This window comes from Petaurus breviceps, unplaced genomic scaffold (genome assembly GCF_028583685.1).
Source record: "Petaurus breviceps papuanus isolate PSGF00001 unplaced genomic scaffold, PetGlider_PUasm1.0 90692, whole genome shotgun sequence".
In the NCBI taxonomy this organism is placed as follows: domain Eukaryota; kingdom Metazoa; phylum Chordata; class Mammalia; order Diprotodontia; family Petauridae; genus Petaurus; species Petaurus breviceps.
The window spans coordinates 1,035,157-1,059,863 of NW_027187313.1; the positions used below are offsets into that span (position 1 = coordinate 1,035,157).

General features: G+C 36.4%; 1 protein-coding gene across 1 annotated transcript in view; it reads right to left on the minus strand.

The window, feature by feature from the left end:
* Window positions 1-1,545: 1,545 nt before the first annotated feature.
* The window catches only part of TDRD5 (tudor domain containing 5), a 58,627-nt gene continuing 35,465 nt past the window's right edge, over window positions 1,546-24,707 (minus strand). The window contains exons 15-18 of the mRNA XM_069065462.1: window positions 22,555-22,701; window positions 14,101-14,244; window positions 11,836-12,055; window positions 1,546-3,921 (exon numbers count right to left, since the gene is read on the minus strand). Coding sequence (XP_068921563.1) covers window positions 3,665-3,921; window positions 11,836-12,055; window positions 14,101-14,244; window positions 22,555-22,701 — 768 coding nt within the window. The 3' untranslated portion in view covers window positions 1,546-3,664. The remainder of the gene's footprint in view (window positions 3,922-11,835; window positions 12,056-14,100; window positions 14,245-22,554; window positions 22,702-24,707) is intronic.

The following is a 24,707-nucleotide window of genomic DNA, read 5'->3' on the forward strand; positions in this document are numbered from 1 at the left end:
TACCTTTAAGGTTTAGCCTTTAACCTCCTCTTTCACCTTAAAGTCTTGTGTCAAGGCAGGAAAAGTGAAGACATAGCCATTCTTAAATCAGGATATTCTCAATTTAAAACTCATTTTCACAAGATCAAAAGGAAACAAAGGCTATTCACAAGCAAGCAGAAAGCTGTCATTGTTTTATTACTATGCCAACAAGTTAGGAGCTTCCTCCTGGAGACATATTCTATTTAGTCTGTTTTGGTCTATGGCCAAGACTCCAAGTTCACATAAAATTAACTAGTACGTGATTCAGTTCTTAGTCTCTGTACTAGAAAAATCACTGACTTAAACATTCAAGTTTTATCCATCTACAGGGCCAGCTGAACAGAAAGGCTTCTCCCAGTGATCTATTTACATTCAGTGAAAATTTACAGAGCATTCCTTAATAACTGGAGAAAAATGTACTGGTATGTACATCATTAGGAATGACGCTGAGCTTAAATTACAGCCTCAAGAACTATGCACACTAGGTGGCTATGGGAAATAAGTGATAGATAGCTACCCCCAATTTAGGAATGAGGCATGATGTAGAATTGCCCTACTACTTGCTGGATAAAAAGAATTTAATTTCTAGAGAAAAAGTTCTCAAAATGTTGGAAAAATTTTGCTATGTAAATTTTTTTGTGGAGATTCCTTGGTTGAGCATTGGTTTCTGACTCATGATAATCTTGTTCACATTTCAGCTGAATATAATACTCCCACATACACTTGTCCTATTATTTCAATTGTCAGTGCTAACGAACACAAGGTTTTCCTAAAAGCACATACCCTTCTTTTTCCTTCACCAGGGTTGGCCCTCTAAAAGTTCATGATGGAGCTCCAACTTCTGAATTTGAAATCTGAAATACTGGCTTGAAGGAACCATGACTCAAGGGTAAGAAAAGGCGAGATCAGTGATTTCAGATGCTCCAAGGCTCTTGCTGGTTTGCATGGGAATGAGTATTTCAAGGACAAGATAACTAGAACTTGTTAAGTTTAAAACTGCTGCCCCAGGTACCTAGAACTTGTTAAGTTTAAAACACTTGGCACTGCTACCCCAACCCTGCTTTCTGTGGCTTGCTTGGAAGTACCCTATCCACCAGTCCAGGATCATACTTCATAAGCACTATGTCTTATGCTCCCCAAAGAAAATAAGGCTTCAGAACCAGAAAAAAAAGTTAGGAGTTCCTGCTTTTGGTATAGTTGATGCTATTACATTAACCCCTGACAGGAGAAATTTGATCACATTAAAACTCCTAAAACAAAGAGTATCAGTAGAGCCTAAAAAAAAAAACCCGAACCCAAAACCCATGGCTCTTTGCTCAGATGCAAAACCCAGACCATTACCTGCTTTTAAATGGTTCCAAGTGTTGGGTCAATATTCTACTCATTAGCTCAAGTCACCATTATACTTTCTGCTGGAAAGGGTAACTATTTGATTCTCTAAAATTAAATGAAAGGACTCAGAAGTTCATGTCTCACAGGTACCTTCTCATGATTGACTTTCTTGTTTATTCTGCATAAGTCAGAAGTTAACATTTTTCTTCCAAAGTACGTTGACACTGATTAATTTTGAATGGTCCTAAATGATTCTCCATGTATAGCTAATGGTAAGTTGGCCAATTATAAGAAGGCCCATAAACATGTCTTTGCCTTATCATCTAATTTGCCTACTTGCGAAGTTTGTTCTGTGTGGGTCAGAGCTAATTATATTACTAAGAAAAACCACTTCACATTTTGGCAGAGCTTCTCCTGGGAATTTGGTTGTATTATTTAAAGGATAGTAATTTTCGCAGGTAAACATTTGCTTTATGAATTCTATCTACAGAGGAAAATTTACTATCAGTATCTCAAAGTATCAAGCACTAAAATACAGATAAGGAAATTAGATACCAGAGTTGGTAAGAAGACATTAATGAATACTCTTCCTTACTTGGTTCTTTTTCTCATATGGAAAATTCTAAGGATCATTATTCTTTAAGCTGTTCAACTCCTGGAAACCCATCATTACATTCAGAAAACCACTGAAGCCTACATTACACACTGGGAGTTCTCTCACCCACATCAAGTCATATTCAAATAGTCACACAACACCACAGATGCTATTAATTGACCACTGACTCATTGTTTATGATTCATAAAAGTTTCCTAGAGTATGGTTGCTAAAATTACAATGCTAGTCCATTTTAGTTTAGTCAGCTGTGCTAACCACCAGTAAAATTAAAAAATATATAAAAAATAAATGGGCATATCATCATCCTGATGACCTTGTACTTAACAGTAAAATGTTTTTTCAAAACTTTCCAACATTTTTAAACACCTCAAACTTCTGTCTTATCAGTATCCAAAGCAACTGGGTTTTTTCATTACTATGTAACTCTTAAAAAAGAAAGTTGGGTAAACAATAATCTTGTTTAAATGGAATATCATATTTATGTAAGTAATTCCTTCCACTGACAGATATTTAGTGATAAACCTGATGGAAAGGGTTTTAAGTCACTACAAGCTATGGACAAAGTTGAACCTAATTGACCTGTGGCTTAAATATTTCCTTTGAAGGCACAGTAAGGGCCATCCAACAGGTGTAAATAGTGTTTTTTCCTTGCAACTAACAAGGTAATTCAAGCTGCTTTAACTACTCTTGCATCTGTTGAATAGCTTCTCTGCTGCCTACTGTGGCCTGTGAGAGGGGAAGAATATGTCAAGAAAAAATCCTCTTCAAAACTGCAAAGTAGACGTCAATTTGGGAAAAATATATTTTACCATGAATAGTCAACTAGCATTGCTTACTTAGTTCAAAAGCCCACTTCAATAAGTACTATTTTTCTATTAACTAAAAAGAATGTCAAAAAGCAAGTCACAGAATCTGGCTGGCTTACTAGGGTATATGTTTGTTTTTATAAAACAAATTTATAATGCCAAAAGTGTACCACTTAGGAACTTTCACTAGGTTTCTCTTTACACATCTCTGGCTATAGCTATAGAAGACAGCTGAAGTTTTAGGGTCTTATGCTGTCTTTCAGATTTCCCTATACTACAAAATATATGGCCTCAATTTAAAAATCAAAGTGAGGTAAACTAAGCCAAAAATAAAAGCCTCCAAGGAATACAGATTTTATTACTGAGAACAGAAAATATTGTAATATAGTGGTAGAGCCAATGAAGATAAGGGGAGAAACCTTGAATTATCACTTCTTTTCATGTAAAAAAAATTCAAATTCAACAATGGGAAAAAAAATTTAGACTTCCTATTTCTCAATATGGGAGGAAGAGATTTTCTTCTTCCTAGACATGGATCACAAAATCTTACCCATTTCTTACCAGATATGCAAAAAGAAAAATTATTTATAGGGTTTCCACTAAACAACCATCAGTTTAAATCTCTGTTAAAAAGAAAGATCAACATAACCATATAGCATAAAAGCTATCCCTACTAAAATAAAAAGTAACGTCAACTGCCTATTTTCTAAGTCAAAGTGGGCTGTTTTGCATGAGACAGCATAAGAGTACAGTCACACAATAAGGAAAAGGCAGGGCTTATCAACTACCGTAAGTCATTCTGCCTTGGTACATCTTCAATTTGGATATGGAGAATACTAAGGCTTAACCTATCTATCCCATCTAGTTTGTTTCCTCCTTTCCCCTTTCCTCATGCTTCCATTCTTCTTAATCTGGGATACCAATGCAGAAGGCTACTAGACATGGCTAAACGGGCTGCAGCTCCCAATGCTGCTGTTACTGTGCTTCGAGGAATGAAGAGTTTCTGGGACACACTGTGCTCAAGAGAAAGTATAAAAGAGATCTGTTCCATGGATCCTTGTTGGGCACAGGTGGTGTCTTTAAACATTGTGAGGGCATGGTTGCTGGAAGAATCTTCATTCTTCATATTTCCTGGAGTAGCTTCCTCTAAGAAGAAAATAAAGCGTAAGAACATTTTTCAGAAGGAAAATAACCACATAGCTATCTCCACCTATTACCTCCTTTTTCTATCCACACTAGATCACTTTCTCTGCTAGGTTGTACTGTATTGATTACTCCTCTTTTAGTTGATAATTCCCAATGATAAGGCACATAATGGTAGAAATACATCAAAATAATTTTGAGGTAAAAAGGAGAAAATGGTTCAGGAAAAGGGTGCATTAAGACAAAGGCAATTTATGCCAGGATGGTGAGCAGAATAAAGAGAAGAAAAAAAAACAATCTCAGCAAATGAAACTGTCAAAAAAGCAGGAAAAATGAACCTGAAAATAGCATAAAATAAACTGGATTTATGTCAAACACTGGGTATACCACCCAGGAGAGTTTATGGAAGGACAATATAAGAAAAGAGGGAGAGGGGTTTTTATCAATGAAATTACAGAACTGTTGGACTGCTGAAGTAGGATTTCAGAAAAAAGTCCTTTAACTTTTCTTTTTTCTACCGTTAACAACATAGACATTCAATTGGATTCCTTCAAAAAAGATATTCTTATTCTAATTCCAGGCTGTCAAAAGGTAAATTAAAATATCCAAATCTTTGATTCAATTCAACATTTACCAAGTGTCTATTAAGTACATGTCACTGTACTAGGTTCTGGTTGCCAGGGGATCAATAAACTGGTTTTCAGCAAAGGTAAGCAATACCCTGCATAAAATTCTGGCCAAACAGGAAGACTTATTTAGTGATATGGGAGTGACAGAAATCTTTGTGAAAAAAGTGACCATGCCATTTTGTAGTTAGTAATGGTGAAGAAAGGAAATGTTCAATTACTCTAGACTTAGAGAAAGATTTTTAAAAATTCAGATGAAAGATAAGGATGATCTTTTGACTAGAGACTCTAAGGGAAAATATGGTACCCCACTGCCACCATCATTCAGCAATCTCTCTACTAGCTTTGAAATTTAGACTATCTGATTATAACACCCCATCTAAATCCTTGCTGTCATCATTTACCAACCTCCAAGTTACTTTCCTTTTCTTCCTCCGTAAGTTCTGCACCTAGCTGGGTTTGTCTTTGGAAAAAAATGTCTTTGCTCTCAAACCCACCCCTTCTCCTTCTGTTTTAGCAAACTTCTAATATTCATACTGTATAAGAAATTGGCATCCACCTCAATTTCCAAACTTTTATATTCCCATATCTGGTTATAATGCTTTGTCCTTAATTTCTCTTTCCTTCCCTGCTTCTATCCTCTTAAACCTGCTCTTTACTCTCACTAGACAACAAGCTCTGGTCCTTCAACCTCTACCTGTTCTCCTTGTCTATTGCCTTTACAGTACCAGAAGTTGATGACACCCCTTCAAAGGCCATGCAGTCCAACCAATATGCAAACAAGAATCCTGTCTACAATATCTCTAACAACTTTGCTTTTGCTTGAAGACCTGATGTGAAAGGGAATCTACCACCATCCAAGGCATCGCATTTCATTTTTTTGGATGGTTCTAATCGTTAGGAAATTTATCTTCTCTGGGAACAAGGAGAACAAATCTAATCCTTTTTGCATGTAATAATCCCTTAAATACTTCAAGACAGTTACTACATCTCTCCAAAATCTCTTCCCCAAGCTAAACTTCCCATTATTTTATGTTATCCTTGTATGGCCTCTCACCATCGCAGCTGCCTTTCTCTTGATGTTCGCTAGTTTATCAATATTCTTTCTAAAACGTGGTAGCTAGAACTGATCATAAGTATTCCAGACTTGCCATGACCATGACAGAATTCAGCTAAAATACCATTTATCTCTTATTCTAGATTTTTTAAGCTCTGTTTTTCTATCTTAGACTCATGTGCTTCTTTCTCCCCTTTCTAGTTCTGACCCTATAGAGTCAATCAGTTCAACAAAGGGCTATCCTCCATACTTATTGGAATCCTTTGTCTTTCATCTTCCTTTTCTGTTGTTTTTGTTGTTTGCTAAGCTACTAAAGACTGTTGAGTTATGAAACTGTATATGGACTGTATACTGCACAAATTTATGTTATCTAACCCCCAAATGGGCCCTTGCTGCTTCATGGAAATCTTTTATCCATCTCTCATTGAATCCTTATTTCACTCTCCAGTGACCTTTCCAAATTTTCTGTCAATTCCCATCTTCCTCCCCACCCCCCATCAATTCACATGAAGTGTGAAGTAACTATTGAAATCCCTCATTTCTTTTCCTCTGCTCCTCAAAAACTTATCTTCTTTTTTCTGTTCTCGGAGGTAGTCCTCCTTGTCAAAATTAACCCTTCCATTTGTGTCCTTGATCCATTTCAGATACTACCCCATTATAAGTATCATCTCCCTTGCCTTTACCTTCAGTCTATCCCTGTATAGGTTCTTTCCCCACTGCCTAAAAACACCATTAGATCTCACCATTCTTAAGCCCCCTTACTTTGGCCCCACTCTCCCCTTAAGCTACTATGTCTTTCCTCTCTTTTGTTGTTAAAATTCCAGAAGAAACATGGTCTAGTGAATATAGTGGTCTTGCAGTAAGGAGAGAAGTAGGCACAGATTTTGCCTCTGACTCTCATGAGCTATTTGACCATGTGTAAGCCATTCAAACTCTCTAAAGCTCAATTTCCTCAACTATAAAATGGGGATAATACTTTTAAGTGCCTACCTCACATGGTTACTGGGAAGATCAAATGAGAAATGCATGTAAAGTGTTCTGCAAGGTTGAAAGTACAAAGTAAATATTAACAATATTACTAAATTAGAAAAAAAGTTTTTGCTCACTTTTCTCCATTTTCTCATGATGCATTCATTCTTCAACTGCATGAAATCTGTCTTCTGACTTTCTAATCCTAATGAAATTCTCCTCGCAAAGGTCATGAATGACTTCTTAATGAATACTTATGATCCTTCTCAGTCCTCATCTTCCTAGACACCTGTTTGAAGCATTCAATGATACTGACAACTCCCCCTTCTGGAAACTGTGACTTTCTTACCTGATTATCCTGACTACACTTTCACTGCTTAATCATCTTCCTTCATCTCCTAAATGTGGCTATCTCCCAAGGCCCTGCCTATATCCCTCTTCTCTAATTCTCTCTCCTAGTAATCTTATTTGCTCCTATGTATTCAATTATTACTTTCATGCAGATGATTCCCAAATTTGCATCCTAATCATTCCCGTAACTCCAGGCCTATATCTCCAATTGCCTACTAGATATTTCGACCTGGATATCTTGTCAGACTCAACCCATCATCATCTTCCTCTTCAAACCTCTCTCCTTGTAGTTTTCCCCAATTTCTGTTAATGGCAACCCAGTCACATAGGCTTAATTAAAACCTCAGTGTCATCCATGACTTGCTTTTTCCTCAAACTCCATGTCCAATGTATTGGCCCAATCATCAATTCTACCTCTATGATATATATTGCCTTAATCTTCCAATAGCAATGCTTCAGGAACTCATTAAACTGTGAGGGTTTTGTTCTCTAGAAATTCTACTAACGGTTCAGGATCTCTTGCCTGAATCTTTAAAATATTCTCCTAACCTGTCTCCATGCCTCCATTATCTTCTATTCTCAGTTCATACTTCATGCAGCTACCAAAATTTTTTTCATGTACAGGCACGACCAAGTTATTTTCCTGCTTGAAAACTTTTAGTGATTCTCTAATGGTTTTAAGACAAAATACAAATTCCTTAACTTGGCAATTACATCCACCTATTTATTAATAGTTCCAATCTACTTTCCAACCCTATTTTGTATTGCTTCCTTTCATGAACTCTACGTTCAAGCCAAATTAGACCACTGATTATTCCCCAAACTCAACATGCCACTCCTTACTTCCAAGCATTTGCGTACCTTCCTCGGCTTGGAATGGATGCTCTCATTGGCTTTTCAGAATCCTTCCTTTCCTTCAAGGTACCAATGAAATCTTCCCACAGCTAAAAGCTTCTCTTGCTCAACTACTCCTGGGGCTCTTTGTCTGTTTATCTCTTTTACGTATGTGGTACATTTCTTCCCCTCAACAAAATCTAAGCTCCTTTAGGGTAGGAACTATCATTTTTCATTTTTGCATCAGTGCCTAGCATAGAGTTTTGCATGTAGCAGATACTTAATAAATGGTGGCTATTGTTGGGGAAAAAAAGAAATTCTGACAACATAATTAGGAATAATCCCAACAAGGAAGAGAACAGTAACTAGTAAATAAGAAGCCAGTGTGATTGCAGAGGAACTCTTTGATGTATTCAGATTTAAAACTAAAATTTTCAAGATGGAAAGACAGGAATAAAGACCAAGATGAATACAAGACAATGGTATAAGTGTGTCTAAAATCTAAGATCAAATAATTCTGAGGGCAACAAAATATATCAATAAATGCCACAAAGAAAGCACAGAAATTACTCAACTACTTTGTGTTTCAGGACTAAAGTAAAAATCTTAAATTCAGATAAAAATTCAGATACAGCCAAAAATAGGGAAAAAAAGATAGTTGGAGGGTAATTTAGACCTATTGGCCAGGACATATTACATTCCAGAATACTGAAATAGCTTGCAAATGTCATTAAAGAACCACTATTAATGATTGCTGAGAAATGATAGAAAACTGAGAAAGGGCCAGACTAGGAATGGGGCAAATGTCCTAATACTCAAAAGGAAGAAAATAATGAATTCGCAAAACTACAGATTAGCAAATTTGATTGTTGAGAATCTGGCAAAAAAAAACTCTATAGTGGATTATGATTTGTGAACACTGAGGAAAAGAAGGCAATGATTAATAGGAGAGAAGGTTTACAAATCATACATGGCAGAGTGCATAGAGACCTGCCCTTAGAGTCCAATAAGGCCAAGGTTCAAATATGACTTCGACTATATAGTGGCTGGGTGATCTTAGGCCAGCAATTTAACTTCTCAGTGCCTTAGGTAATTAATTCCATGACAGTAGATGTTGATGTAAAGGGATTTCCCTCATCAGGAGTTTATACACCAAAGAATCACAGTTCTTGTCAAAAAAAAAAAAAAAGGCATGCCAAGTTAACAACATTTCTGTTTCTTTTAGGCTTACTAGGGCAGGTCCTCCACTAAAGTCCTATTCTGATGCTTTACTCTAACAGAGAGCAAGATCCTCCATTCTCAAATACCATACAATAAAAATGCAAGATCTGTGGCAGGTGCTAATAACCTATAAAGAATTTGAGTATGGGTCTGAAGACAGATTATATACCTATTTTCTGAGAATCTATCTAAATTCAGAAAAGCTAACCACTATCAGTTTCTTTTAACCACAATAATTCTATCTAAGTATTATCTGAGTTAGTGACCATACCAGTAAAATTACAAATCTTTTAAAACATTAAGATAGGGGCGGCCAGGTAGCACAGAGAGTAAGAGCACCGGCTCCAGTGTTGGGATGACCTGGAGATCGAATCCCGGGCTCAGACACTTAGCACCCACCCAGAAACACCTGGCCATGCAACCTTGAGCAAGTTACTTAACCCTGATTGCTTAAAAAAAAACAAACCATAAAGATAATTACTAAGTTTGATGACATCAAAGGAATGACATAAATACAGGGTTATCTTGATCTTCTCAATGAATTTTACAAAAGTATCTCATGACATAAGATGTAAATGATAGAATTATGTGGTTATGTAGCTGGTTAAACTTCACCTAGAGAGAGCTGATATATGGACTGATGTTAAACTGGAGGGTGATATACAGTTATTTGCTCCTAGACCTTATTTTAAGCCTTGTCCTATTTGACATTTTTAACAACTTGGATAAATAGATAAAAATGATATGATATTCATATATGCAGATTATACAAACTGAGAGAAATGTTAGATGATAGGATCAAAATTAAGAAATAACAGCTGGGAGAATCAAGATGGCGGGGTAGAAGCAGGACCTCCGTCATGCTCTGGCTTCCACCTTCCCCAATCCATGTAAAAAGGGGACTCTAAAGCCCAGCAGGCCAGCAGCAAGTGGCCAGCTCAGGGCTCTGGGAGCCCAGCCCAGCCACTCATGAGCTGAGGTTTTAGCCCCAGAGTGGGCCTGACCAGCCCCCAGCTGGAAGGACTCCAGATCACCAGCAGCTGTGGCCGTTTCCAGATTTATCAACACATAGTTGAAGGGAACAGAAGAAAAAAAAAATATATATATATGTCTATATTGGAGGGTATATGGGCATATGAATACATGTGTGAATGTGTGTATATATGCTTACAGGTATACACAGAGGGCACAGGACCAATTTAATAGGAAGGGATGATACTTAAAAGGGGAAATTAAGAGGTGAGAGAAGAATATGAGAGGAGATGGAGAGAGACAGAATGGAGTAAACTATCTCATAAAGAAGAGGCAAGGGAAAAGGGTTACGATGGAGGGGAAGAATAGGAAGGCAAAAGGAAATGGGTCAACCTAATTCTCACTGAATTTGGCTTGGGGAGGGAATGAAATACACACTAAATAGGGTATCACCCTACAGGAGAGTAGGGGGAAGGGGATGATGGAAAGGAGGGCAGGCTGGAGGGTAGGGAAGTTGGAAGCACTCACTTTTGAAAAGGGATGGGATCAAAGTAGAGAACAGAACAAGTGGGTGGTGGGAAAGGAGGGAGGGAAATATAGTCAGTCTTTTACAATATATCTACTATGTTAATGTTTTGCATTAGCTACACATGTACAATCCATACTGAACTGCTTATCTTCCCAGTAAGGTGGGTGACAAGGGAGAAAGGGAATGAATCTGGAATTCAAAGTTTTAAAATCAAATATTTAAAATTATATATACATATATACTATTATTAATACTATCTTACATGCAATTGTGAAAGAAGATATACAGGCACTGGGGCATAGAGATCCACCATGCCCTACTGGAAAAGTCAAAAGGGGTATGGGAGAAGATATGGGAGAGAGCAGACTGGAGGAGGGGATATCCTGTGGGACTGCTATTCTGGCGTGGTGGGTAGGGGAAAAATGGGGAGAAAATTTATAACTTAAAATCTGGTGGAAATTAATGATGTAAATCAGAAGTTAATAAAGCATTTGAAAAATAAAAAAAAATAACAGCTGGAATGTGTTGAAACAAAGATGATGAAATATGATAAGGATATAGATAAAATCCTGCCTTTTAAAAAAATCAATTTTGTAATTATAGTTAAGGAAGGCCTAAAAACTTTAGTTTATATGAAAACTCTACAATATTAAGGTGAGGCAACAAGGTAGTTTTCCTACTGAAAAATTCTACACAATTTTAGTCTACATTAATAGAAATACAATATATGGATTTATTTGGACCCTATAAAGTTTTACCATGTGTTTTTTACTAATTATAATCAGACTATATATGACAATATTGGGTCCAGTTTTAGGAACATTTTAAGAGATACACTGACAAAGACTCACTGAGAGGACAGCAACCTGAATAATGGTTATTTGGAAAGCATTTTATATGAGTAATGGTGGAAGTAACCAAGTATACTTAGCTTGAAGATTTTTTCTGGAAGAGTGGAGGTAAGAAACAATGGACATTATATAGAAGTCCTTCAAAAGTTTAAAGACAATTATGTGGAAGAAGCTTCAGTCTCCCCAAATACTAAAATAGTTTAGTAAAAATGGGACAGAAAGTTCTTTAATTATGAAAAACCTAACTACTGGAGCAGATCAAAATACGACTCATCGACTTGGCAAATAACGAACCCCCTTTCAGAAATAGTACAAACAGAAATCAGAAGATAATCTCTAAGGGATTTATTCATCAGGTGGATAGTTGGGCTAGATTATTAATATTCCTTCTAAAACTAAGATTCTATGAATCTATGAAAGAGAACCAGGATCTCTAATGAGTATAAGATCAAAAATACAACATTACATTTACCACTCATTTGCAGATAAGGGAGTACTTAAACCTACTTAAACCAGTGTGTTTCTCCTGGGAATCACCCACTGTGGGAAGTAAATTACAGGTAAGTGCTGCTGTAGAAAGCTGGATTTGCTTTGGCAGAGTTTGAACACGACCAGGCTCAGAAGCGTTTAATTCTGCTGACTGCTGAGAATTGATCAGAGAGATGTAGAACTCCTCCAATGATTTGGACAGTGTGGAAGAATCTGAAGAATCTTCTAGGGTTAGTTGCTGTAATTATATCAGAAAGAATTGGGAGGGGCGGGGGAAGAGGAAAAAAATTAAAATTAGCACTATATAAGGAGAATTACATACCCTCCACCTTTCCATTCCCTTCAACAATTACAGACAAAACTGGGCATTTCTAAGAACACTTTGTAGCATAGGAATCAGATTCCTCCATTTCTGCCCAGCCATCAAAGGAAGGGTAGGATTAAAACTGTAAATAAATACTACCTACATATGCAAACAGTGGGATTTTTTCCCCTCTTTACAAAAATAATTAGCTTAAATACTATGATAATCTTATTAATCAACAAAACAATCATCCAGCCACTGTCATTGACTATCACTATCCTTCCAAACCCTAAAAAAGTACAGTGAACTTTTAAATTTTCATTTGTGTCAGGTCCAACATACTTAACTTAGATTCACATGACTATCTTGCAATAGGAAAGCTTTATTTGTCATTTCTGACTCTATGCCTGACATTTCAATTCAACAAATTCAATTAATATTTTACTGCGTTCCTACTGTGTATTAGGCACTGGGGATACAAAGACAATAACAACAAAAAAATCACAGATTAAAATTTAGAGTTTAAAGAGACCACAGCAGTCATCTAGCTCAATGCAAAATCTAAAAAGAATACCCACTATAACACAACTGGCAAGTGGTCATTTGACGTCTGAAAAATGCCAATGAAGAAGAACCCCCCTCCAAGGCACCCCATTCCACTTATGGATGGCTTTAATTGTTAACAAGTTTTTCCTAACATCAAACCTAAATTTGTCTCCCTGCACTTACAATTATTGCTCCTAGTTGTACCTTATGGGGCCAAATAGAACAAGTCTGGTCTCTTTTCCCACGTGGTAGATCTTCCAGTACTTGACCAGAGCTACCACCAAGTCTTCTCTTCTCCAAGATAAACAAAAGATCATAGATTTTGAGCTAGATAGAACCACAGAAACCATATAGTCCAACTGTCTCATTTCACACATGAGGTCACATAATCCTAATTATGTGACTAATCCTCATTTGGCATGGACTCAAGGCTCTTCATGATCTTGGCTGTCCTTCTCTTGATCTACAGCTTATCAACATCTTTCCTAATCTTTGGCACCAGAGAAATGAACACAAACCTTGAAATGTAGTTTAACAAGGGTAGATACAAAAGGACAATCACCTGTTATTCTAGAAAGCTATGCCTCTCTTGAAGCAGCCCAGGATAGCATCTGCTTTATTTGGCTTCTACATTACACTCATGCTGAGCTTTTAGCTCACCCAGAACTGTTTCAGACAAACTGTCTAATCATGCTCCCCTTTTTTAATCTTGCAAAACTGATTTTCTGAACCTATGTAACACTTTTTACACTTAACCCTATTAAATGCTTTTTAAATTAAATTTAGCTCAATGCCTGTTAAGATCTTTTTGGATCTTGATGTTGTCAACAAGTTTTAGCTATGTTCTCAGCTCCAATAGTTTCATCTACAAATTTGCTAAGCATGCCATTGGATGCCTTTACCCAAGACACTGATAAAAAAGTTAAACAACACAGGACCATTCCACTGGATACTACCTTGCAAGTAAACAAGGAACTGCTCATGACTATTTTTTCTGACAGACTGATCAACCAGTTCCAAATTCATCTGACCTCCATCTCACCATTTTTCAGGGCTGTAATATGAGATAGTGTATCAAACACTTTGCTAAAACATAGGTAAACCACAGCTACAGCACTTCTCTCTTGTACCAGTTATTCAACAAAGGAAATAATGGTAGTATGGCATGATCTATTCTTGATAAAGCCATGCTGATGGCTCTTTGTGATCACCGGTTCCTTTCCTACATGAATGCTATTCTTTAACAAGTGCTTCTAGAACTTTGTTCAGAAGGAAAGTCAAGTTCATTGGCCTATAATATAAAAACTAAGCCTATGCCCTTTTTAGAAAATGAGAATTATATTTTTCCCTTCGTCAGTCCTGTAGCTAACTTTCCCATTCTCTATGATCTTTCTAGGATCAGTGGTTCAGCTACTACATCTGCCTTTCAGTACCTGAGGATGTAGTTTATTTCGGCTAGGTGTCTTGAATTCATCAAGGGCAGCTAGGCACTGTTTTATAATCTCCTTACTTATCTTGGGTATCAATTCTCTATTAGCCATTTTTGTTCTGTCCTTTCCCATCCAAAGGTCATTGTCCTTGGCAGAGAAGAGAGAAGCAAGATAACAGCTGAGCAACTCTGGCTTTTCCCTCTTAATAGTTACCAATGTCCTATCCACCACAAGCAGCAGTTCTGTTCTTTCTTTGATATTTCTCCCCCACCCCAAAACCTTTTTCTTAACATATTCACCAGTCTCAGGTCATTCTGACCTTTCGGACTTCCACTGTTCTTTTTATAGCACTGTGCTACACTTTTAAATTCATTTTGTTACCTGTCCTTGCTTCTATCTTTTGGGTATCTTTGAAAAATAAGTTGCTTGGTGAGTTCCTGTGCATCCAGAGTCATCTCTTCAACCTGTTTTTTTCTCATCAGAAATGATTTCCCTTTGGCTCTTCAGAATTTCATCCTTCAGCTTCTTTCCCATCTATAACTTCATTCTATGGGATCTGACTACAGTGCTTCCTCTCTGAACCATTTGAAATTATCTCTCAAAATCTTGGGTTCATGTCACACTATGCTTTGCTATCCTTTTCTTTATCGAGTTCTTGGAGGGGGTGGTCACTTTTCCAGGGTTTCTAACATTTACAACCAAGCAACTTGTTCCTCCCTGATAGTGAAATTTGGATTTCTCCACTTTATGAAGAATTAAATTATTGTTAAAGTAAAAAAAAAAATTGCTAGTCATTCTACTTAGGGGGAGAGAGTGAGTTCTAATCCATGTCTGGAAGACGGAAGCCTCCTATTCTATCTTGCCAATCTGCCAGGTTTGTGATTTAGTTCCTCTTTCTGCCAAAGTGTTCTGTAGTATATCCTGACAATAAAAAAGTATCATTTTCTCTGCACTGATCTTCACTCAATTGTTTTCCAGCATGCTTCCCACCTCTGATTCCCTATTTAATTATATGAGTATACCTTCCTAATATATAATACTATCTACCTTCCCTGGCCCATTTTTCCTATCCTGTTTCTTTTGAATAAAATCCCTGTCACCAAGGAGCTAATGTTCCTTTGGATATGTAAATGTACATATAACTCACAAATGAACACGTGTAGAAAGTTTACCAACTATATTGTCTGTCTTATTTTATTAGCTAAAACTTACTTCAACATAATTACTGAGAATAAGAAAAGAGATGAACCATGCTAAATTATCTGAAACAAGTTATTTTTGGATTTAAGCTTGTTAGTCCAGAATTATATCAATTTTCCATTGATTAACAAGATGATAATTCTTGTATTTGCATGTTTCAGGTGGTATACTTTTCATAAGATTATAGTTAATGCTTCTGGTAAAGTTAACAAGATTTTTGGACATATCCTCTGATTAAAATTGGTTTCAAGTAGATAAGTTCAGCTTTTCTGTGTATGAATTCTTAGGTACCAATTTTTCACTACTGTCCATTCTCTAACCAAATATTTTTCAGCATTTTTACTTTCTTTTGATAATTTATTTTTTCATATTTCACCAGAAGTTCTGAGACTATATAATTAGTGCTGCACATTTGGTACCAATTTTGTTGAAACAGCATTTCTCAATAAAATATTTCACAGTTCAGGTCTAAACTTCACTTAGAAGGTGATGTCAAAGGAGTCTTGAATTGTGAAGCTTCTTGGGTCTCTAGGGATGAATACTAGCATATATTTTGAAGCAATGTTATCAAATCTGTATCCCTACAAAGAGTACCAACCTGCTAAGCACTACAACTATCTGCTGAAACTTCTCAGTATAGATGAGGTAAAATGTTCTGAAGGGCCTTGCTGATTAGTTTTTGAACTTCCTAATTCTTGCTATTTTTTCAGGGACTTCCTCATTATTGATAACTATATCATACTACTTGCCAGCAACTGAGAAATTAACCAAAAGAGTTCAGAATATAATTTATGGAATAATTGTTGCCAAACCTAGTTTATTAGTTCACCAATTCTAGAGCTGGATTATTTAAAAAGAAACTGACATGAGGGTTGATATATTAAACTCAATGGTGCCAGTGTTCACTATTTATGAAGCTTTTCTGATTGACTCTAAGTTCTAAACTTCTAACAAAGATAGTACTTATCTCTTGTAGGTGAGAAACACTGTAATTAGTGCCTAACCAAAGTTGCTCTGAGAGCTCTTAAGCATTATTCTTTTTTTGTGACATGAAGTCAATTTTGGTTGGGATGATGATCCTAACTTGGTAAATTTGACACTCTTATCTACTACTGTGCCACCTAGCTGCCTTCTTTAATAGAAGATGTTAACAAAATTTTCCATTTTATTTGTGTAATAACTGATTTAACAGCTATTCTTTTTATAAATTCAAAGTGAGTATGTACAGTATCTGTTAGGTGTTAGCAAAATGATTTTGCTGAGAATATGTTTTCACTTAGTTTTTCAAAGATTAAACATTCTCCTTTGCTTTATGTATCACAAGTTATGACACAGCAAAGTAGCAGGGATGCTCAGATAAATATAAGTAGTAGTAAAATAAAATATAATAAAATAAATTCAGTATTTTAACAAAGTTCAAAAAACAGAAAGATCACTCACATGTGCTGGTATTTTTCAGTACAGTGGGAAACAATTCATCTGGTTTTAGTAACATGAATTCGTCAGTGGCAGATTGGTGCTCTCTAATCATCATTAAGGTAACTCAATAAATTATTAACTTGTTCTGCTTTTGGCAGAACAAGAAAGCTACAAAAGATGCCTGGATAACTTTAATCATGCTGACCTTTCAAGCCTGTGATATGTTTCCTAAATTCCTCATCTCTTTCCTCTTTCTTTCTTTCCTCTAACGCTTTCTGTAGTATACTCTATCCAGTTCCAATATTGCTTCTATTTCTTCATCAAAATGCTCTCCTGGATTTCCTCACATAAATAGACCTTATCATATAACATCCCTTGCTCCCTTCTTCTATCTATGCTGTTCCTTTCAAATAAACTGTCATTCTAGATAGACTACAATCCTGTCATGGATCCTATCCTACCAAGTTTCAATTAAGATCTCTAACGCACTGCTTGCTACTCATATTTTGTATACCTTTGTCTAGGCACCTTAGGCCATGCTAACTTTCTTGTCCTTGTCTCCTGTGAATTTCTAGATATCTCCACTGCCATTCTTTTTTCCTACATTACAGATTCATGTTATGACTTCTTGTAATGGTAATGTAATTTTGAATTTGAAGATCCCTTTGTGTTGGCAAAAGTGGCAGGTACTTAGTAATCAGTAACTGATCAAGCCTCTGTTGGGGAAACAGAAGGTATGAACTTCTGTCTCCTATTACTGATGTAACAGGAAGCGGTTGGCTGAAACAGGATGTGCATATATAAGGAAAAGCCCCAGAGAGGCATAGTCAGAATTTCCTTGAGACCGAGATCTGGTGGCAGAACAGCTAGAGAAGAATGGAGAACTGAGTCTTGAATACTTGTGGTGGGAGCTTCTTCTGAACAGGAGCCCAGAGCCTGGAGCCAGGAGCCCAGGAGCCCAGAACCAGGAGGGCAGGAGCCCAGAATCCCGAGCCAAGAGCCAGGAGCCCTGGAGCCCAGGTGACTGAAGCATGACTGGGATGCTGAGACTTTGTTTGCGGCTTGGTTGAGCCTTGAATTCCCTGGAGCAGAAATAGTGAAGGATCTGACATGGACCAAATCCTGTGAACTTCAGTGTGGAGCAGGACCTGCCCAGAGAGCTGGTCAAGGAACTGGCAACTGTCTGCCATTGAACCCAGGTGACAATCTGGTGAATCCAGGCAGAATCTGGGACCATGGAAGGGGATCCAGGGAATCTGAGAACAGGCCCCAAGTCAAGATGAAGAAAAGACCTCTCCTTGGGTAAAGAGTAATTACTGAATTATAGTTTACTAGTGACCTAAGGGGTGGAGGGTTTTGTGTATGGTACTTAGTAAGACTTTGCTGAATAAGTGACTGATTGTAGTTTGAGATATTGTTACTGACAAGTGATTGACTGAGTTAATCAAGACTTTGCCCCATGACTGGAAGACTTTGACTTGTGTACTTTGAGACTACTGATAAGTGACTGATTGAGTTAACTTGAGTGACTATTTTACTTTGAGACTATGTTGTGAATATTATATTGCGATTTTCTGTGATAAGTTGTAATACTGTGAATGCTGTACCTTGATTTTCCATGGATGTTTTGCTTTTGTTATGGAATAAATAGTGATCACTATACTGTGTAATCAGAACCTTAAAAGCTGTTAACAGTAGCATTCTTCTGCAAAGCTTCTGTGCATGGCATTACACCTCTATACACCTTGGTCTACTAAAGGGAGTTTTCTCCCTCTTCCTTTTTAAGTTTAAGGTTCTTTTTATTAGATTTATAAGATTTCAAAGTAAACACAGCTTTGTTAGGCCTATTAGGTGAATTCCATCTCTGCTGCAGAGCCTCTCACTTCTAAATTTTAAAACCAGATATGATCCAAAAATTGACCATAAATCAAACATATTCTTAATCTGCTAAGTTGACTCCTATTTCCCATTTATCATAATTAAAATCAGAGAATATGCTTTTTGGGCTTCTTGTTTTTAGCAAACAAGTAGAACAAAGGAGAAATGATATTTAAGATCACAGAGTTAGAAAGGGGAAGGAACTGTCTAGCCCAGTCTCTTCATTTTGCAGATGAGGAAAATGAAGCCCAGAGAAGTTGGGTAAATTGCCTATAGTCATATAGCTAGTAGGTGCCTGTGGAGAATAAGAACGCAGGTCTTCCTGACTTCAAGTTCAGCATTCTTTCCTCTATACCTTTTCTCCTTTCCATCAATATCTCCAACACATCAGACTTTGCTTTTCTAAGATACCAAGTAAAAGGTACCACAATCTATGACTGAAGATGAAAAATCTGAAAGGAACAGAATTAAGAATTCTATTAACTTCCAAGAAACTCTGCTTTCAAAGATGAAATATAATTGATGGAAGCACTAACTGTGCAAAATATAAGCTATATGACTAACACAGATTTTTTTTCACTGCTTCTACTACAGCAGTAAAGAACAGTAGCTAATAATAGGTTTTTAAAAAATTATTGGCAGAAAACATAAAATTTACCTTAAAAAATAAAATAAAAACAAAATTGGAACTCTTTCTCTCTACTATACAGACTGTAAGTACTTAAAGAATAAAAAGTCCAGATCTTCTTTTGTGTCTTATAGTATATACAGTGTTCCACATCCTTTGTGCTAAGGTCACCTCCCACAGTTTTTTTTTGCTTGTTAATCTTTGTCACAAGGAAGAGTTTAATGGAGAGGGGGGAAATCTTCCCTCCTATCTTAAATTCTTTCCCTCCTGAGTGTTACATAAAGATAAAATGCATCAATAAAATTATTTTAAATAAGTGACTAGTGCTAAAATAAACAATGAGTGCCCCCAAATGCATATGGACAAAGCATAGTACATACATTTAACTTCATGTTACAACCAGTATTCTAGAATGTATGATTTCCTTTATTTGAGGGGCATGGGACACTTCTATTTTACTGAGCTGTAGATTTAACTTACAAGTTTATGAAAGACAATGAGGTAGGGAATGGTAGGAGCTAGAAATAACCAAAAATAAAATAAATGGGTTTCTAAAGTGATCTAAGAACATTCACTTGTTCCTAAAAAAGTTTCTCCTCCATAGTACCCCACAGCTGCAAAATATTTCACTAAGTAAAAGAAAAAGTTTCCTACATATTAGAAATCTAAAAGACCAAAATTTAGTCCCTCAAATGCATTCATGAATAAGTTGATGTGTATTCCACCAATATTTACGGAATATCCATCATATTTAAGGAACTACCCCCAGGTATTTGCAGGGAGATATAAAGTTGAATAAGCCATGGCCTCTATCCTCGAGAATCTTACATCTAGTAAGAGAAGTTCCTACTGTGTGTAATGCACTGGGATAAGCACTGGGGAATAAGCAGCTCAGATAAGCTTTGACCTACATTCTCATGGAGCTCACAGCTTCCCAGCACATAAACACTCACAGCACAAAGCCAAAAGACAGTCGTCCCAAGATCTGTTGTTCAAAAGTAGGTTATGTCAAATAATTCTGCAGAGAGCAACTTGGTGCCAAAGGAAGAGTTTTGCAAGTGGACGATACCTTCCCAAGTAAGAAATAGCTGTGTGGGAGACAGGCTGGTTCTGAGTGGCTCATGTACCAGGCAGAGCTCAGCACAAGTGAGCTGGCCAAACTGAAGAGGAAACCAGGCTCCAGAAGTAAAGCTGAGTAGAATGGTTCCAGGTAGAGCTGGTCCAATCTCAGCTAACTGGCCAAAGAATACAGTTAGGTTTTGTAGCATTAAGATGGGATTTGATAATCTTAATAATGGTATTACATAGTATGTAGCTACTTAAAGTTATACAAGCACATAGCTACTATCTTTGGGAAAGTGAACTACAGAGTTATTAATGCAATGGATATAGCTACCTATCTATAGTAACTATAAATAATTAGCCCAAACACATACAAACACCAAGACTTGTCTATACATAATCCTTGACCTTCTTTAATAATCCATAATCCTACCTTCCTTGTTACTGTAAACAGCAATCGCCCTCCCAATCCCTCAGGCTTACAACCTAGGAGCCATTCCAAATTCTTCTTTCTCTCTCAACCCCCATATCCAAGTTGATGCCAAGGCCTATCAATTTCACCTCTGCAGCATCTCTCTAATATGCCTTCTCTTCTCTCACACTGCCACCACTCTTGTGCAGGCTGTCATCTGCTCACACCTGGCCTACTGCAATAGCCTGCTGATGGGTCTCCCCACTCCAATCCATGCTCCATGCAGCCACCAAAGTGATTTTCTGATTTTCCTAAAGCACAGGTCTGACTACATCACCCCTCTACTCAATTAACTCCAGGGATTCCCTATCACTTCCATGAGCAAATACAAAATGCTCTGCTTACCATTCAAAGCCCTTCATCACCAAACCCCTTCCTACCTTTCCAGTCTTCTTTTTTTTTTGGAGGAGAGAAGGCAGGGCAATTGGGGTTAGGTGACTTGCCCAAGGCCACATGGCTAATGTTAAGTGTTAAGTGTCTGAGGCCACATTTGAACTCAGGTCCTCCTGACTCCAGGACTCTATTCACTGCACCACCTAGCCGCCCCCTTTCCAGTCTTCTTATACCTTATTCCCCAACATGTCCTCTTGAATCCAGTGACAAAGGCCTCCTGGCTGTTCCATCAACGAGGCACTCCATCTCTTGGCTCTGAACATTTTCTCTGGCTGTCCCCCATGCCTGGAACGCCTACCCTCTTCATCTTTACCTCCTGGCTTCAAGTCCCATCTTTAATAGGAAGCTCTTATCAATCTCTCTTAATTCCAAAGCTTTCCTTCTCTTGTTTCCTATTTATCCTATATATAATTTGTACATATTTGTCTGCTTGTTGTCTCCCCCATTAGACTGTAAGCACTTTGAAGGCAGGGACTGTCTTTTACCTCTTTTTTTGTATCTCAGCATTTAGTACAGTACTTGGTACACAGCAGGTGCCTAATAAATGTCTGTTAGCTGTTTATCTTTTTTAAAAGTGGGACCTAATTGTTTCACTATATATTTCTGCTTCTGATGAAACCTTTGGTAGTCCATACATAACATAGCATTAGAAAATGACATAATCAGTCCAATAAGTACATCTGTTTTGCTCTAAAACTAAATGTATTCTCAAACAACCTATATTTCTGAAGCAGTCTGCTATATATTGTAGACAATGATTGTTTACACTTATTTCACCTCATGAACTGGTCTTAATTAATACTTTAATCATAAGAAACCCATCCTTCCTAAATCTTCCAGTTATCAAGTTGCTTTGACTTTAATCCTCTGGTCCAATATGACAAAACACTATAACAGTAGTATTCCTTATAAACCCTCATTAATCACAAACACTTTGCAACTGCTTTTAAGAGATGACTGACATATCTGAATAATATCAATCAATTGTGTTTTATATCAAGGTTACTGCTCACCACTAAGGCATAATAAGAGAAACTAAAAGATGCTAAAAGCCAGAGACAGCTGTACAATCTGGGAAAAGTTGGGACAGACCATTTTTCTTTCCTGAAAGTATTTAATTCTGATTTTTTGAGGATTTCTCTAATTCTAGGCCTGAGTTGTCTTTCAAAGAGATTGTCAGCTATATTAATTTATGCAATAGTTTAAAGATCTATACAATTAAAATAATAAAACATCAAGTTCAACTACAGTAAATTATATGTGAAATCGAATTTAAATTTTCCATATTAACATTACCTCTATCAACTGCAGGAAGAGGGAAGATCTAGAAAGAATTTTATTTGTAAAAAAATTCAAATTGTTCCACAAACTAGTATGCAAACCTGTCCCAACACCAGGTATCTACCTTGTGGTTCTCGGCTGTGTCAGTGACAGTTTCCTGAGCATCCTGCTCCTGGAATTCTGATGTTTGAAGTTCAATCTTCATATCATTCTCTGACTCTGAATTCTGCCATGCAGCATTCCACAGTTCTTCAGCAGCACAACACCATCCCTACATGGAAAAAAACAATTATAGGTAATATAAGGTCAAGTACCAGCTTAACTGGGAAGGAGAATATCTTTTAAGAAAGTAAAAATAAAGTTGTATATCTTATGTAAAATAATAAAATGTTATGATAGGCATAGAAAACCAGCTTAACATAGGATGTTATTTCTCCTTTCTGACAACTATGCTATCCATTACTCCAATCCCAAGAATTTTACATTCAAATTGATTAAAAATTCCCAACCTTGCTAAAAATCACTTAAGAGAAAATCCAGCAATCTGATTATAACTCCCTAGATATAATCCATCAACATTTCCTGGTTTGGATAGAACTCATTTCTATTGAGTTTATTTACAGGTTCAAGCCAGCTAAATGAAATACTTGGAAGACAGAAAAGTGAATACAACTCTTGAAATAGATGTTTTCAGTTTTACGTAGCTTTTATAGTTTGACTATCATGATCAGCTACCTCATAAAGGGACAAAAAAATATGATTAAGCAACTTACTAAGGACTTTTCTCTATGGCTATATACCAGAGAGAAATTTAAAAAAAAACTTTTTAAAAGAAAAATAGGTTAAATGTCTATAAACATTTGCAATAGACAGGAAAAGTGAAAGTAGCAAAAATGAAATAACTTCACTAATGTACAAATATACTTGTGGTCTAAACAAAGGTCTCCTTAATGCAAATAAGCCCACAATAAACCTCCCCCCCCTCACTCCACCACCAATTTTTTATTTTAATTTTTTTAAAAATTTATTTTATTAAATATTACATATTTAAAAATTTTGAGTTCCAAGTTTTCTCCCCACCTTTCCTCACTTTTTGAAGGGAGGCAAACAATTTGATATGTATTATATATGTCAAGTCATGCAAAGCAAATTTCCATTATTAGTCATTTATATTGAATAAATTGAAAAAAAATCACAAACAAAATAAAATAAAGATAAATTTTTTAAAAGTATGTTTCACTTTGCATTCAAAGTTCATTAGTTTTCTCTCTAGAAGTAGTAAGCATCTTTCATCATGGGTGCTTTGAATTTATCTTGGTTCACCACCTTTATTCAGGACAGCCAAGTCTTTCACAGTTGATCATCCTTACAGTATTGCTGTCACTGGGTATAATGTTCTCCTGGTTCTGCTCACTTCATTTTGCATGAGTTCACATAAGTCTTCCCAGGCCTTTCTGAAACTATCCTGCTCATCATTTCTTAAATCACAACAGCATCCCATCTTAATTATATACCACAACTTATTCAACTATAACCCAACTGATGGGCATTCCCTCAATTTCCAAAGCAAAAATTTTTAAATACGATACTGGCAAGGAGATTATAGCAATATATTACAGAGATCATACACTATAACCAGGTTTTATACCAGGAATGCAAAGGCTGGTTCAATATTAGAAAAGTTATCGGCAGAACTAACCATATCAACAAAAATAACAACTAGAATTATACGATTATCCCAACAGATGCAGAAAAAAACCTTTGACAAAATACAACACCCATTTCTACTGAAAACATTAGAAAACATAGGAACAAGTGGAACCTTTCTTAGAATAAGTAGTATCTATATAAAACCAAGAATAAACATTATCTATAATGAGGATAAACTTGAAGCTTTCCTAATAAGACCAAGAGTAAAACAAATATGTCCATTATTACCACTATTATTTAATACTGTACTAGAATTGCTAGCAATAGCAGTAAAAGAAAAAAAAAACCCAAGTAATTAGAACAGGCAATGAAGAAACAAAACTATCATTCTTTACAGATGATATGATTGGTATACTTAGAAAATCCTAGAGAATCAACTAAAAAACTGGTTGAACAATTAACAACTTCAGCAAAGTTGCGGAATATAAAATAAATCCATATAAATCATCAGTATTTCTATACACTACAAATAAAACCCAGCAGCCAGATAGAAAGAGAAATTCCATTTTAAATAATCAAAAACAACATAAAATACTCGGGAGTCTACATGCCAAGACAAGCCCAGGG